Below are 16,551 nucleotides of genomic sequence, written 5' to 3' on the forward strand. Positions count from 1 at the left end.
TGATCATTATTGAACTGAATGAGCGAGATGAAGATGAAGATGAACGATAAGATTATCTTTCTGACCTACATGAAGAATACCGAAATGTAAAGGATGGTTATAACCAGAACAATAAAAATTGATGGATCAGGTTAATACGGAGAGTTTCGACCTCCCTTTAAAGGCTTTTTCTTTCTTCAGTATGATGGGGACCTACTGTATAAGCAAGCCTTTGGAAGGGTTTTTTCTATAGATTGATGGAAATGATAATTTTTAAAGGAATGATAGATAAGAATAACAATAGATTATTATATCGAAAATCAATAAGAGAAATAAAGTAAATAGTCGATAAGAATTTTCAACAAGTGTTATAGAGAACTAGGTATCACTGATGATGATACAGCAGTGAGAGAAACGTTGTGATGGTGAAGAAGTATACCTCAACTATATGTGACGTGTCCTTGTTTGCAAAGTCTACAATACCAAGTGAAAATCTCCTTCTTTGTTTGGAAATCTCGCCAATTTACATAACAGGCGAAAAAAATTGACTGGGACGTGCACTTTTTGTTATTATTTTTTTTCTTTTTGCTTGTAAGGAGAGGGGAAATCGATTAGCTTGGTGCCCCAAATGCGGTATTGTATGCATATTACCCATCAAAAAATTTTGCCATGGTCAGTACAATAAGAAAGGAAGATCTATATATCATGATGATGACGACACTTGATACCGGCGGCCCAGGCATCAACGCAAAGATTCTCCATCAGCTTCGACTTTACCTCACCTTAACAACGTACGGTATGCTAGTGGGAAAAGAGGGGTCACAAGGTATTTTAGCTTCTTTTGACATGAAGATGAATGATAATGTTTTGATCGTGTAGTTTTTTTGATGGATGATGTTTGTGATTTTGAATTTGGATGTGATTCGCACGGATCTTCGAAATAGTATGGTATTGTAGGATCTGTGATTGAGCTTGAGCACAGATATATAGTAAATCCAGCGTTTTATTATTTCCATTATTTAGACCTTGCATGATCAGACTGTTTTAAGACCAAGGAAATATCAGTAGAACATACACAAACAGAAGCAAAACAGACAGTTTTTGTTAGTACAAACAGACATGAATGTGTTTTATTGTTGATTTAAACAAAACACTGTATACAAATAAAAAAGCAAAGACTGAAAAAGCGGAAAGAAGGGCGATCAACTAAACACAGTCGTGCGTGTTTTACTGGTAATCCGTGATGACCCTAAACTGGACCGAAGTCTCGGCCTTGACCGTTGCAATTCATGATCAGGTGTCAGGTGGGCACACATAATAGCGACATGCCCACTGACGTTCGTTAGGAAGCTGTATAGTTAGCTATATGAGTAATGTTTCTACCATGCTCTGCGTGCGATGAAACAGACGATTCATTGTAAGTTACTTGGATGCATATATGATCCGCATTCGTAAGGTATATACGAATTGGCGAATATGATAATATCAACAGATGTGGTGTACTAGCGACCCCTCCAACGATTCCCTCTTTACCGTCTGAACTTCCCATTGATATCTAAGCTAAATTTATTGCTATAGATCAAAGGTTGTCATGATCCTCACGCAGACTCCATGATGTGTTTACAGAACACGAGGAAATTTCGGTAACGCTTGAGGTTTATTATAATGATTATCTTGTCTAGCAATTTTCCCTTTGATCTTGATTTATGTGACAGTTTATATACAACGAGGTGATTTTACATGGTGCGACATATGAAGAGATGAATAGTTGTCTGAAGGACGTGAGCTGATAAAGGGATATGAATGCAGATCTGATCGTCTAATGTCTACTGGAATCATTTGTTCGTATACTTTGATTCTGACCTTGACCCCAATAAGCTTTTACGACAGATTGAACTAATTGACTTAGATGAGGACATGGATGTTGTTGTGGTGAAGTACCAAGTTCTACATGAGATGATTTAGGGGATGAATTTGGGGAGTCTGAGTTCGACCTTGAGTAAGATGGTCTTGAAGAAGGGAAATTTATAGGTCTGGCGAGAGAGGTCATATTGATAACGATTACTTTGGTGTGCTTATGTGGTTGTCAAGTGTGTGTAACGGTCAATCAAACTTAATCGATAGAATTTATAGATGATTGGTCTGTATCTTTGAGTCAAGGTAGTAGCGGAATGCTTTCGTAGTTGAGTCTGAACGATTGATAAAGGATGAAAGACAAAGGTTGTTGTTATTGTTATATGTTATATGTTATGATTCGGACTGACTTTCCAAGTGATAAATATCTTTGTATGGAAAAAATGTTTAGAAGGAGGAACAAAAGAAGGAGTTCAGATTATCTTCATATTTCTTTTTTATATATGTATATTCTCTTTGTGCTTATACATCTCTCGGTTTCTTTAGAAATTACGTGCTATGCAGAGGATGCTCACACCGAGTTCCCACTTTGAAAATAAATAACAATAATGAATGAGCACATCATCTCTAGGAGGACTACTAGTGGGATTTAGAATTTCGGGTACATCCGTTTATAAAGTAAGGGTGTAAAAAAGGTGAATCGTCTGACTATAAATGAATGTACCGCGAAATCCCCCGAATCATCCCCCGATTTGAATCGGTAGATTCTCTTTAGAACCAGGTAGCTTTTAAGGTAAATAACGCGTCTTTCCAAATGCGTATTGATCCATATCTACAAGTATAAGGAAGAAAGGTAATCTCCACTCCGCATCCTTTTAAGTGGGGCTATGGATGTGAAACAATAAAAATATTGATCAGGTGTGAAAAATCTGATGTACCGGAAATCAAATATATTTCAATACTAAACTGAAAGGAAAACAACTTTCCTCTCCTCTTTCACGCGAGGGTACCCGAAAAACAAAAAAAAGAACATTTTGATCCTTTAGGTAAAATACCAACTATAATTGCGGTAATGGCTATGAAGGAATTCAACCTCTTTGGACACCTTTTAGATGCCTTACTGGATATCATGATGTATTTCATATGCATAGAGAATTACTCATCTCTGTCATCCATGTACATCTTATTCAAAGCGTGAGCGCTATCCATAAAAAGTAACAATCTTGACATTATCAACGATGCGAAGCAAGCAGTATAACTGATCAAAATGGTACGATCATTTGATCATCACTTTCGGAATGAAACGGGAAACATGTCATGTAGAAATTCGAAAACACAGGATATAAAAAAGCGAGCTATTTGGATGGAGTGATCCATTCAGATCCCACTTTATGATCCACGTCAATCATCTGTTTATCCAAGCGCGATGCGAATCAAATTATGATATGACATGATATTGATTGCGAAGACGCGATCTCTTATCAGATTACGATTTTAGTTTAATCACAATCAACTGATATCGCAGTCACGCGTAGATATGAAGTCATATAGTTGTTGAGTTTCGGTTAAGCTTTCCTGAACTACACTTCTTGATATCATGCGCTAAGACAAGAGATTCGATCGTGACATGACAACGGAGGCATCATAATTGTTTTCACTCTCACACGGTTTCCCGTTAAAACAATATTTTCAGAGGAGCTCACTGCCACAGCTTTCAGCGATGTACCAATAGAGCGGAATCAATTTCATAAGTTAAGTCCTTGTTCTGATCTTACGTAAATTCGTTCTATTTCCCATATCAACGAACCGAGTGTAGTGAATTTACTGTGAGTCAGCTTTTTTCATTTATTCGTATTTACAGTCAAGTTATTTATTATCCCTCCACTTAGTAATCACATAATCAACCATCAATTTCACTTGGTCATGTTTTGTAACCATAACTTTATATATAACTTTCATAGAGATATCAATACCTTCAGATATCTACAGCCAAACTTGAAACATCGCCAAACATCAACTGACATATCATCGTGAATATATACATACCAGAATCATCTAAGAGTATTATAAATACCATAGAAACTATCAACAATGACCGCCGTTAACGGTTTTGCCACCGCTTCTTCATCTTCTTCCTCCACCTCAACCACTACTCAAGTGGTAGTCGGTTCCATGGAGAGGATACAAGAATATCAAAATGTTTTGACAGAACTAAAGAATCAAGGGGGAAATGTTCAAGGAGAGATGGTTGATCGTATTTTAGACAATGGTAAGTAGGTTATTTGTATAACAAATCGATGTAACCAACTGGTATCTATACCTATACTACTTATCCGCTCGACGGTATGCTAATCGTATAATCTTTCTTCTCTATTCCAGCCACAACCCTACCTTCCCCACCTTTAACCATGCATCTCATCTTACCTCTGCCTCTACCCACAAACTTGTTATCCAGTATACCGCCTTCTACTCAACTATTCATACACATACCATTTTCACATAATGAAACAGATTTAACTTCATTACACTCCTCTCTTGCTACAAATCAATTTACACCTTTATTACCTACACCATCATCAAACATCATCACATATACCTCACCTTCAGCATCATCATCTTCTTCAGTTCCATTACCTAAGTCAGTCGTATCTTTATCAAATGGTTCAGGTTCTGCAAAACCATTATCATTGAAGAGATCAGGTGATAAAGCTAGAAAAGCAGCATTATGGGCATTAGATTCACCTTTATTACCTGATGGAGGTAAATCTTTATTAACACCAGAAGATAAACAAAGACCTGAATGTATATTTCCTGAATTTGATGGTAAAAAAGTTAAACGTAGAAGAGCATGTAAAGATTGTACATGTGGATTAAAAGAATTAGAAGAAGAAGAAGAAAATCAAACTCAATTAGCTATAAAAGAAGCTCAAAAATCTTTCTTCTTAGAAGGTGATGATGATATTCCAGATATATTAAAAAATGCTACTGTTGGTGTAGAAGGTATTTGGCCAACTGAAAAAAGAGCAGAAGCTAAAAAAACAAGTTCTTGTGGTTCTTGTTATTTAGGTGATGCTTTTAGATGTTCAAGTTGTCCTTATTTAGGTAAGTCAAAGGTCAGACTCCTTTATTGCGTTTCCTACTGCAAGATCTGTTCCTGATCTGCTTTATCGACCGTTATCATGATCATTTCATCGAACATTATTGCTGACATTTTATCTACCTCTTTATAGGTCTACCACCATTCAAACCAGGAGAACAAGTCAAACTCTCAATCGCAGACGACTTTTAAACCTATTCCGCTTTATTAGTTTTTCGACTTAGTACCACAATTATAGATGTCTTGACAAGAAGTTCATCATATAGATTCAGATCAAGCATAAAACCACAAACCAAGTAGATTTCATTCTGTTTCATCATGCATTGTATAACAAGAATCGGTTCAATGAGCTATCAGTTGCATGGGATGTTTGAGTCAACGCGCAACGGCACATCTTGCTATATCAATCCCTACGACTACTACCTGAGTATTACTTAAGGCCTATTTCGAGAGAAGTGATTGGCTATATACACTCCTTGATACAACCTTTTATTGTCTACTGACTAATCAAATAAGAATCGTATTGCTCCGGTCTATCAATTTGAATACCTCGCTGTGATTGAGAGAATTTCACTTGGAACCAATTACAACGTATATCATATAACAAAATCAAGCTCATCATCTATTTACATGAAGTCTATTATGTCAAATGATCAACTGCTAATCCTCGATATCCCCTGACCGTTCTTCAGTCGTTATTGGGGCTTCAACTATTCTACCAAATCCAAAATTGGGATGACCTGGAATAATGATTCCGCTAAATATCATAGACGAATCTTTGGTTGGAGAAGGAGAGGCACTTGGTAGAAACGGTGTTCTAGCATGTTCATTCAGGTTGGAAGGATTTTCTTCGTGGAAGTACATAGACGATAGACTTCTTGGTGGTTGTGGAGGTGATAATGATGGATCAAGAGCTGGAAAACATTTTAAGATAGGTGAATTTGGTAAGTGATCTTTCCTCGACTGGCTGTCGCTTTGGACAGGCTGAGGATGACTGAACATCGTAGAGCGTGTCGGGGTCTGTATTATTGTATCGATACTGATATCTGAAACTTCACGTTGATAAATTTGAACCATGTGATCTTGTTCCCTTTCATTTTCATCAAATTCATTTTTACTACTTTCATCATTATTCCCGTTACTATTCTCGCTGACATCATCATTGTTGATATCATCATTATCACCCTCTTCTTCTGCACCTGACGAATTTGAACAGAGATCTGCTAAATCATCATCCGTCCAGTTTTGATAAGATAATACCTCTTGAGGTATTCTGACAAATGTTCTAGAGGAAGATGCTTCCGGTGATTTGGCTCCTTCGATTGTGACTTCTCCAGATGAATATTCTAACAGACGAGAAGCTTGTTGTTTGGGTATTATTCCAGAGCGAGACTGGCTGAAGGACGTGGTAGCGTTGTATTTCGAAGATACATCATGAATGTTTTCGTCTGAATCTATACTATCTTGATCGTCATTTTCAAAGACATCCGAGCTTTTTGAAAGTGGTTCATATGTTTCGAGATCTTGGTGAGCTTCTTCTTCTGATCCGACTTCTACCTCTAATTCGGATTGCGACACCATTGTATCGCATGACGGTGTTGTTGAAGGTATAACGTCATCCGTTATTCCTGTAGAAGAAAGAATGGTTGATGAAGATGGTGGCCGTAGAGAGTGAGAAGCTTCTTCATGAGTGAATTCAATGACACAGGTTGCCGAATGTGTTTGTATTGTATTCTGTAGATACACCATGATTTGGCATAAGCTTAAGACATAGGTGATTGATTGGGAATATTTAGATTTAGCTGAGAGTCGAACATACCTCTGTCATCGTCCGCTCTTCTTCGACATGACTATCTTCTCTGGTGACTATATCAGCCCGAGTTTGAAGTTGACTTAACGATAACCTCTCAGCTTCTTCTCTTTTGCGCCTTTTTCTCGCTCTTCTTTCCTCCCTTTCAGCATCTTTTCTCTTTCGTTTTTCAAGAAAATTGTTCAATTCCTCTACATCTTTAACAATGGCAAAATCATCTTCTGTCAATGGGAATGGCTCAGGTATCTTTTGTGAAGTCTGAGGAAGTTGAGGGAGAGTAGATGGTAGAGTGTTTGTCTCATCATCAAGGACGAAAAATTCTGGATCTTGAAGGATTGATAATTCCCTAACGTATTCCAGTATTGGGGACGAGGATATATGTGAACAATCGATTAATTCAGGCTGAGTTCCTATCTGAGGTAGCTGGTTCATCCTTTCGCTTTTGCTATATCCACCGAGGTATTAAGGAAACTGATTATTAACAAATCGTTAATATACACCCGTCGGATCTCTCGTCAGCGTTCGTTAAAATAAAGGCTTACTATATGATTGTCAGCTGGAAAAATGTATCGCCAGAAATATTGAGTGACAACGATTGGATTCCGAGGTTTGGATATCTGACAGTTAGCGAATGGTAGTAATCAATATCGAGTATCACCAAATTGTAATTCTTGGTGAAGTAAGATATACCGCAAACAAGAAGAGACATGATTAGAAAGGTTGTCAGCTATCAATTTTTGGTTTCCCTTTTCTTTAACATTTTACATTTTCCTTGATGAAGTTTTGATGCCTTACTGCAGCTGGTAGATACTTCTGAAACATGTAAACACACAAAATCATGTCTGTGCACATCAGATGTTAGTGTAAAATACAGAAAAAACGTTATGACCTCTTTCAAAGCTGCCTCCTACTACTTGAGCTTGCTTGAATTGCGAACCCCCTACACGTGTGGGACACGCTCTTATAGGTTGTTTCCTTTTTAGGCTGATGACAATCAACCCTGAATACCTTATGTAAGAGCGTCGTCATACTTGAAACATCTGATGACTGCCTGAGTCGAACCTAACCGTATCAAACCGGTACTCATATCCGGTCTCTGTCCATGTATGTTGTTGTTGTTGTTGTTGTTGCTGTCGTTCATGTTGTTGTTATGTTTATTGCTATAGCCATCTGTATCACGGTATCTTCTTGCAGCTTGTCATTTCCTTCCAATCATTAACATTCATACAGTGAACCAGTACTTGCAAGCACCAACGTCAGAGTAATAATCTTGAACGTATACGTACACACGAATACACATACATACACAGATACACCGGAACCGCTAATCACGCGTCGTATATCTTTTACATCAATTGCCACCCAACGACTCAGGAGGAACAAAGTTAAATATCGAGCAGATTAGGGTACTATTCCATTTTACTTTCAGACCTTCCTCTTTATCTCACACTAGTATCATTCATCACATTTAGTATATTACGATAAGAACGTGTAAGTATCTGATCTATAAGAACATAGATTGTTATAATAGCTAATGCTTGTTCCCGTATCTCAACCCCCTTTGTGCGTCAACTGGCCTTCCTGTCATCCACCATAAATTCCACTTTGCAGTTCAATCACAAATTTAGTTTGTAAGTCAAACTGCTACTCAAGCATTCGATCATCTTTGGATATACTCTATGCCTACGTTGGACGATGTCAACAACTCTCGACATCGACATACTCCCGACAATGGTAGGGGTTATAAAAGCAGAAGGAACGGGAGAAGGCAGGGTCTCCGTGCGTCCTATTTTCTAACTCCTTATCCTCGTCGAGCTAATTTCGGTCTCCATTTCTTGCAGCTATAGATTTCAGGTGAGCATTCTTGTCGTATAAATGCAGCTTTTCAACTTAGCTGACACTTTCTGATCTTGTGTGTAGCGATAACTCCTCATCTATCCTGAGCCCAATAATTTCTCATTTACCTTCTTTCGTCAATATGTCACCTTTGAAAGGCTTCCTACCTTCTTCACCCCAGAAAGCATCTTTTGATCTCCCTACGTCGTCCGGGAAAGGGATGAGAAACACACGAGGCACCAAAGCAGTGTGGCAATATGGTGATATAGGTGATGGCAGAGGCAGAATGTAAGTCTCGCCTCCGAGAGATTCATTACAAGCTTGGACTGACCATTGGTGCAAGACCCCTGCTTCTTGTAACGCACAAGTCTCATGCTCTTCAAGTCTTCACATACTTTGACAGTCGCATCCCTAATGATCCGCATATTCCCGAAACTTTTTCAGCACCAGAGGAAATAGTCTCCATAGCATTTATCAAGTATGACAAGAACGCTCACCGATCAACATTGGATGGAGTGGCCGCCGCTCGGACGTTTGAAGGAAGAGAACAGATATTAGATATGTCTTTGATGCAGAATGTAGACAGCGGAGGAGGGCTTTTGGTAGCTACTTTGGTGCTCACTCCTGGTTCAAGGAAGGCCGCGAATGGTTCATTAGCCCTCGTAATGATTAACTTACGTACTGGACTAGCTATCAGAAGAGTTGATCTTGGTGATGGCAACGCTGGCTCAATCGTCGCATCTTCCAAAGTTATTGCTGTGGTAAGTCGTTGGATCTTTTTGCTCGTTATATTTGGATGTCACAGGCTGATCTCGTTCACTAGACCGTTGATCAACCCATTCCGGCTGTCCACCTCTTCTCTTCCACAAGCTTTGGATCCCTTACCTGCTCGCCTATAACGCAACTAGCTTCACATCCTAAAACAGGTCTACCTGTCATCACCCTGTCAGGTCGTTTGTTAGCTTTCACTACTTTCGATCCGCCGCGTGCACCTGGCGCTGAGGGGCTTGGTTCTATCGTATCATCATCAACGCTCAAAGCTACACGTTCACCTCCTTCAGAACGCGGACGATCGGATCCAGCCGGTAACGATACTCAAGCAGCAATCATGTCTTCTGCTGTAGAGATTGGAGGAGCTGCCGCTAGAGGTGTTTGGGCAGGAATCAAGATGGGTGCCAAAGCTGCCAACCGAGCTCGGGTTGCTGGTCTAGCTAAAAGCGCTCCTACAGATTCTAGCGGTACTCTAGCAGAAGAGGAAGATATGGAAGCGGAAACCGAGAGTAGGAGTTTGGATGATTGTAGCATCACAGAGGATATGCCCTCCGCATCCTCGACCTCCACAACTCCAGGTGGAGAATGGATCAAAATCATTGACCTATTTCCCCGTCCCGCTTCACAATCCAGAAAGGGCCCAATGAAGCGGTCTCACTCGACATCCCGCAGATCTTTATCAATAACACCGAATGATCAACAACTTAAAACCTCTAGCGATACACATGAAACAGTCGCTCATTTCCGATTACCAATTTCAACCTTCTCTTTACCAATCGACCCTTCTTCACCACAAACATCCAGGCGTTTGTCCAATACTCGACAGTCACCCGTTACCCACCTATCTTTCTCGCCTGATGGCAATCACCTATTTGCAGCACACCGCGATGGAAAGGTCATGCATATTGTTGAAATACATCCAGCCGGCATAGGGAAAGCGGAAGTCAGTGGTGACGTGAAAGGTCAGGTATGGCATATGTATGAATTGAGAAGAGGTCACACTGCTGCGATAATCAAGCAAGTCTGCTGGGACGAAAGCGGCAGATGGATCGGTGTTGCAACTGAAAAGGGAACCATCCGTAAGTCAGCTGCTACTGACATACCTGCGATATTAGCTGATCACCTATTGCAGATGTATTTTCAATCAATCCTTTCGGAGGTCGATCGTCAGCCTCGACTCATGCTAACCATAAAATCGCAAATCCCTTACAACTACAACCTCTGAGCACCGCCATCGCTGTTGTTGCTAGATTTAGAGAGCGTCATCAATCTTCCGTTCCTGAAGCCACCGCAACTCCTGCCAACCTCTATCATCTCGACGGAGAAGCTCCTTTCGTTTTTGCAGCCAGAAGTAGAAATCCTCTTTCGAAGTCGACTTATTGCCAAGATATTCCCATTTATCGAACATCCAGCAATACTTTCGAGCTGGTCCGCCTAACAACTTACCCTAAAGAGCAATTGCCTCACGCCGACACAGATATACAATCATTGCAGAGACGAGGGAGTGCGTTAACAGAGATGATGAAAAATAAGGCTTTTGGGGAAAAATCTGATTTGGGAATTAAATCGGTCATCAAGGCTGCATGGAATTTACCGGAAGGGTTGGACGAAACGATATTACTCGAGAATAGTATTATTCCTCCTGCAGCCTCGGCCTCTCTCAAGCAGTCCAAGTGAGTATCACAGACTGGGATCTTACACCATTAAAGACACGCTAACTCCATCTCCAGTAACCTCGCACACGCCGAGATACGATCACATAGTGTGGATCGGTCCATTATTCCCGCATCAGTATATTTGTCTCGACAAGTGGAGTTTTTCCATGCTAAGCCTATTGATGAATATTCTCCGCTGTCCATACTCGATCTCGAAGCAAGACAACGTAGATTGCTGTTCAAGAAAGAAGTCGAAGCTTTTTCACCATTACCTGAACATATTAAGCCATTTGATGAGCCCCTACTCTCCGCCTTACATTCAATAATGGAAGAGAGACCTTTAACGCAACTACCTGGTTTACCTAATGGATCACCTAATCATTCTAATAAGTGGTCGTCCACAAGAATACCGATCAAAACAGTAGCCGCAGGACTGAACGAAGGAGTTGATAGAGTGAAGAGAGAATACGTTAAAGCACAATATATTAGGTCAAGAAGAAGAGCAAGTGAAAAAGCAGGATTAGGCCTAAGCTTTGAAGATGAAGATTCAATTTCCATTCATCCATCTTCAACGTCATCAAATGAAATCAATTCGGATTCTTCACCCTCCTCAGACATATTGCCTACTACGGAAACCAATACAAATACTGAACCAAGTGATGAAGAGTGGAATGAAGCTTGTTGGGAAGAAGAATACAACAAAGCTGTTGAAGATGATTCTCCTCAAGAACTAGTCTTAGGTTTGATGGATGAGGAAGAAGAGGAAAGAAGAAAATGGGAAATCAGAAGAGAGAAGTTGAAGAAGGAGTATGCGAAATAGAGGTTTATGAGTTAAATTGTTGAGCGTAGTCCAGGGTATCCTGTTGCTCAACAATGGAAGTAGTAATTGGTAGCATGCCACAAGCTTGCCTTCGAGTATTTTTAGTGGAACACACACTCTACTCTTTGTACTTTGTATCATTCTTACAGCATCTCATAAAGTTACATCAAACAAAATATAAACATAAATAGCATTAAATCACATCCTTAGTTGTAAATACTATAACCATTTGATGTATAAATAAATTATAATACCTCGATTGCATTGATTCATGCACTCGCTGGGGCTTGTCGTCAACGATATGTCCCGCCGATCTGCACCACCTTCCCCCCCCCCCCCCTCTCTATACGTATCCTTTCGTGGTAGATGCGGAAAAAAGAATCTGTATAAATTATCACAACAACGTTAATACCAAGGCATTCACTGAAAGGCGGAGACTGCCACCTTTTCATCCTTTGTCATCCCCCTTACCGTTGCTAAACGAATAACCAAAATTCTTTGTTCTGCAACTCTTCATTAACCTTGATTGTCTTATCATTGATCATAATTGATCACCCAAATACGTACCGTACGACAACAGACGGGTTAGAAGAGATCGATATGGAGTTTTCCAATTTCGAAGGAGCTTCACAGGTATGTCGCATTTTTTCATTTCATCGAGACAGTGGAGTTTGCTCTGCTGTTGCCACCTAATTTTCGATATTTTCCTTTCTTCCCTTATCGTTTGAAACCACCCTATACCGATATATGCTGATTTCAACTTGATGTACGTTACAGTACGGACCTCAAGACGATGATTTAACTTCAGTATATTCAGCAGTTCCAAATTCAGTTATAAATGCTAGTTTATCAGGCAATCCACATCATTCCCATCATCTTCATCATCAAGCATCATCAACAGTAAATGGTGATTTAACAAGTCAATTCAACGATTTGGGTCTTGCTTCAGATAACCATAATGGAGTAAGATATGGTGATGACGATTTTGAGGAAAGGGAAAGAGAAATGTTAGGTGTTGGTGTTGAACATGCTTGCGCGTGAGTTTAGTTATGATTAAATCCATTTCTAAACGAAATTGGAGAGATAACTGATCCTACGATCATCATGGTCATGTAGCTATTGTGGTATACACAATCCTCAATGTGTTGTCAAAGTGAGTAGCTGTAGCATAACATGAATACCGCGGGTCACTAGCTAAGTATATGTTCTTCTTAAGTGTCTTCACTGCAGTAAATGGTTTTGCAATTCAAGAGGAAACACCTCAGCTTCACATATAGTTAACCATTTGGTCAAAGCAAAACATAAGGAGGTTGTCTTACATAAAGAAAGTGCTTTAGGCGATACTGTCCCAGAATGTAAGCTATTCTGATGTTCATGGAACGTTCAAACACATGTAGCTAACAATGGTAATTTAGGTTATAACTGTGGAAGTAAGAACGTTTTTATGTTAGGGTTCATTCCTGCAAAGAGTGATACTGTCGTTGTTCTACTTTGTCGGTGAGTTGACAGTGCGATGGCCGACGACATGATATCTTATTGATCGATATACGGTTATTCATAGACAACCATGTGCAGCTTTAACCAATTCGAGAGATATAAATTGGGATACTTCACAATGGTCAGCTATAATTGATGATAGACAATTCTTATCTTGGTTAGTCAAGATCCCATCGGAAGCTGAACAATTGAGAGCAAGACAGATCTCGTTAGCTCAAATCTCTAAATTAGAAGAATTATGGCGAGAAAATCCTGAAGCTAGATTAGAAGATGCTGAGGCTCAATCTGGTGAAGAGGAAATGGCACCTATCTTATTGCGGTGAGTTAGCTCCGTCAAACCTGAGTCGGTAAGTATCTATAGCTAACATATTCTGGATTTCCAGATACGAAGACGCATATCAATACCAAAATATATTCGGACCATTAGTAAAAATAGAAGCAGATTACGATAAAAGAATGAAAGAATCTCAGACTGAGAACGATATCACAATCAGATGGGATATGGGTTTAAATCAAAAGAGATTAGCTTGGTTTTGTATGCCTAAATTAGAATCAGGAGAAGTTAGATTAGCTGTAGGAGATGAATTGAGAATGAAATTCGTTGGAACCTCGTCAACTGCAATTAAAGGGATGCAAGCTTTCTCGTCTAAAGGTTGGGGTGGTAGCGGTGGATCAAGTGAAGGTTGGGAAGGTATTGGTAGTGTCATAAAAATTCCCAACAGTGAGCTATACTTAACTCATTCACCTGAATCGGAGTTTTTAGTAGCTAACGACCATGTTTCTCAGATGTTTCCGATGAAATCTGCTTGGAATTAAGAAGAAATGATGGTGTACCTTCCGACTGTACCCATGGATTTTCTGTTGATTTCGTTTGGAAAGCTACAAGTTTCGATAGAATGCAAGCTGCCATGAAGACTTTCGCTATCGATGAGAAAAGTGTCAGCGGATATATAGTAAGCTTCCTATAGCATCACAGGAGTGAAACCAAGCTGACAATAAAATGCAGTATCATAAACTTCTTGGTCACGAGCTTGAACCTCAAGTCTTACGGACCCAAATGCCAAAACGGTTCTCAGCACCTAATTTACCTGAATTGAATCATTCTCAGATGGCTGCTGTCAAAGCGGTATTACAAAAACCACTCAGTTTGATTCAAGGTCCACCTGGTACAGGTAAAACAGTCACATCAGCTTCGATTGTTTACCATTTAGCCAAGATGAATCCTGGTCAAGTTTTAGTTTGTGCACCATCGAACGTTGCTGTCGATCATCTATGTGAAAAGATCCATCAAACAGGATTGAAGGTAGTTAGAGTTGCTGCTAAATCAAGAGAAGCTTTAGATTCCAACGTAGCTTTCCTATCCCTACATAGTCAAGTGGCCAACGCCGATACTCATCCAGAACTTCAAAAACTTATTCAACTTAGAAATGATGTTGGTGAATTAAGTCAAAGTGATGAAAGGAAATACAAAAGTTTAGTCAGAGCTTGTGAAAAAGATATCTTAAATGCCGCAGATGTTATCTGTACTACTTGTGTTGGTGCTGGTGATCCCAGATTGGCCAAGTTCAAATTCCGAACTGTATTGATTGATGAAGCTACTCAATCAGCAGAACCAGGTGAGCTGATCCTCTTTACGTTTCCTTGGGATTGTTAGCTGACTTGAGATATAGAATGTATGATTCCTCTTGTCATGGGCTGTAAGCAAGCTGTTCTTGTAGGTGATCATCAACAACTTGGTCCAGTCATCATGAACAAGAAAGCTGCACGAGCGGGTTTATCTCAATCATTATTTGAGCGATTAGTAATTTTAGGTAATCGACCCATTCGACTTCAAGTTCAATACCGAATGCACCCATGTTTATCAGAATTCCCTTCAAATATGTTTTACGAAGGTACTTTGCAAAATGGGGTTACTGCACCTGAAAGACTTAGAAAGAATGTCGACTTCCCATGGCCGGTCAGTGATACACCAATGTTTTTCCATCAAAATTTAGGTACAGAAGAAATATCATCAAGTGGAACATCATTCTTAAACCGAACAGAAGCTTCGAATGTTGAAAAAATGGTTACGAAATTCTTCAAATCTGGTGTTTTACCTTCGCAAATTGGTGTAATTACACCTTATGAAGGTCAAAGATCTTATGTTGCTTCATATATGCAATTACATGGAAGTTTGAAGAAAGATTTATATAAAGAGGTTGAAGTTGCTTCTGTAGATGCTTTCCAAGGTAGAGAAAAAGATTATATCATTTTAAGTTGTGTGAGATCGAATGAACATCAAGGTATTGGTTTCTTGAATGATCCAAGAAGACTGAATGTTGCTTTGACTAGAGCTAGATATGGTACTGTTATTTTGGGTAACCCAAAGGTTTTGAGCAAGGTATGTTATAGTTCCTTTAGCTTCCCAATCGTAGGGCGCGGTAATGAAGCTGATATCGAATATCATACTCGCAGCACCCTCTTTGGTTATACCTTCTTACTCATTACAAAGAGAAATCATGCTTTGTTGAAGGTCCTTTGACCAACTTGCAACCAAGTATGATTCAATTCTCTAGACCCAAGAAAACTTTGGCTGCTGCAATGGATCCATTCAAGAGACGAGAAAGTCCAGCTGCCGAATATATGGACAAAAGTGAGTTTTCAGCTATATCGTCCATTTCTGTTAGAAACTCAAGCTGATTTTCTGATATTCAGATTCAGGCCGTGTACCGGGTCCAGCTGCTGGTCGATTTGATCCATCATACTACCGAACCCACAACACCCTATCGTTTGTTCCATCTGATGCTCAATCAGTGATTTCACAAGCTGTCACCAATTCAGCATTCCCCTTATTCCCTGGATCAGGAGGATCTAAACCCAAGACATATACAGGATACGCATCTTCTGTCATCTCCCAACAGCCTACTGATTCTGGCTTGAATCCTTCTTCAGGTCACAATACTAGAGGAAACGGCACTCCATCTAATGGTCATGCTGTGAACAATAATGTTGGATTAGGTGGAATCGGCTATTCACAATTTGATAGATTAGGTGAAATTGGAATTGGTAATAACATCAACCCAGCTTTGAATCCTCTGAACAAAAGAAGAGGTAGTTTTACAAGTGAAGTTACCAGTGGTGCATCGATGTATGCCTATGGATATAAAGGTGGTTTGTTCAATGGCGATCAAGAAGACGATAATTTGAGTGTCGCTCCTAGTCAAGCTGGAATGACAGAATTCTAGAAGGTGAA

At 39.7% G+C, this 16,551-nt stretch overlaps 5 protein-coding genes across 5 annotated transcripts; 3 read left to right on the plus strand and 2 right to left on the minus strand.

Moving 5' to 3' along the window:
* Positions 1–1,798: 1,798 nt before the first annotated feature.
* Positions 1,799–2,029, minus strand: L201_007332 (uncharacterized protein; the record flags this gene model as incomplete). Its single annotated transcript, XM_066223040.1, has 1 exon — positions 1,799–2,029. The coding sequence occupies one exon, from the start codon at positions 2,027–2,029 to the stop codon at positions 1,799–1,801; it is 231 nt and encodes a 76-aa protein (XP_066079137.1).
* A 1,895-nt stretch (positions 2,030–3,924) lies between these two features.
* On the plus strand, positions 3,925–5,122 carry L201_007333 (Fe-S cluster assembly protein DRE2; the record flags this gene model as incomplete). The annotated part of the gene is made up of 3 exons (XM_066223041.1): positions 3,925–4,102; positions 4,213–4,935; positions 5,064–5,122. The coding sequence occupies 3 exons, from the start codon at positions 3,925–3,927 to the stop codon at positions 5,120–5,122; spliced, it is 960 nt and encodes a 319-aa protein (XP_066079138.1).
* A 468-nt stretch (positions 5,123–5,590) lies between these two features.
* Positions 5,591–7,172, minus strand: L201_007334 (uncharacterized protein; the record flags this gene model as incomplete). The annotated part of the gene is made up of 2 exons (XM_066223042.1): positions 5,591–6,664; positions 6,750–7,172. The coding sequence occupies 2 exons, from the start codon at positions 7,170–7,172 to the stop codon at positions 5,591–5,593; spliced, it is 1,497 nt and encodes a 498-aa protein (XP_066079139.1).
* Positions 7,173–8,718: 1,546 nt separating this feature from the next.
* Positions 8,719–11,822, plus strand: L201_007335 (uncharacterized protein; the record flags this gene model as incomplete). The annotated part of the gene is made up of 5 exons (XM_066223043.1): positions 8,719–8,864; positions 8,920–9,337; positions 9,400–10,426; positions 10,480–11,020; positions 11,078–11,822. 5 exons carry the CDS (start codon positions 8,719–8,721, stop codon positions 11,820–11,822), a joined length of 2,877 nt encoding a protein of 958 aa, XP_066079140.1.
* Positions 11,823–12,422: 600 nt separating this feature from the next.
* Positions 12,423–16,543, plus strand: L201_007336 (uncharacterized protein; the record flags this gene model as incomplete). The annotated part of the gene is made up of 13 exons (XM_066223044.1): positions 12,423–12,455; positions 12,600–12,859; positions 12,939–12,975; positions 13,039–13,177; positions 13,238–13,319; positions 13,384–13,638; positions 13,703–13,930; positions 13,985–14,040; positions 14,106–14,272; positions 14,326–14,935; positions 14,990–15,699; positions 15,774–15,951; positions 16,014–16,543. The coding sequence occupies 13 exons, from the start codon at positions 12,423–12,425 to the stop codon at positions 16,541–16,543; spliced, it is 3,285 nt and encodes a 1,094-aa protein (XP_066079141.1).
* Between the last annotated feature and the right edge of the window lie 8 nt (positions 16,544–16,551).

This window comes from Kwoniella dendrophila, chromosome 10, assembly GCF_036810415.1.
Source record: "Kwoniella dendrophila CBS 6074 chromosome 10, complete sequence".
Lineage (NCBI taxonomy): Eukaryota > Fungi > Basidiomycota > Tremellomycetes > Tremellales > Cryptococcaceae > Kwoniella > Kwoniella dendrophila.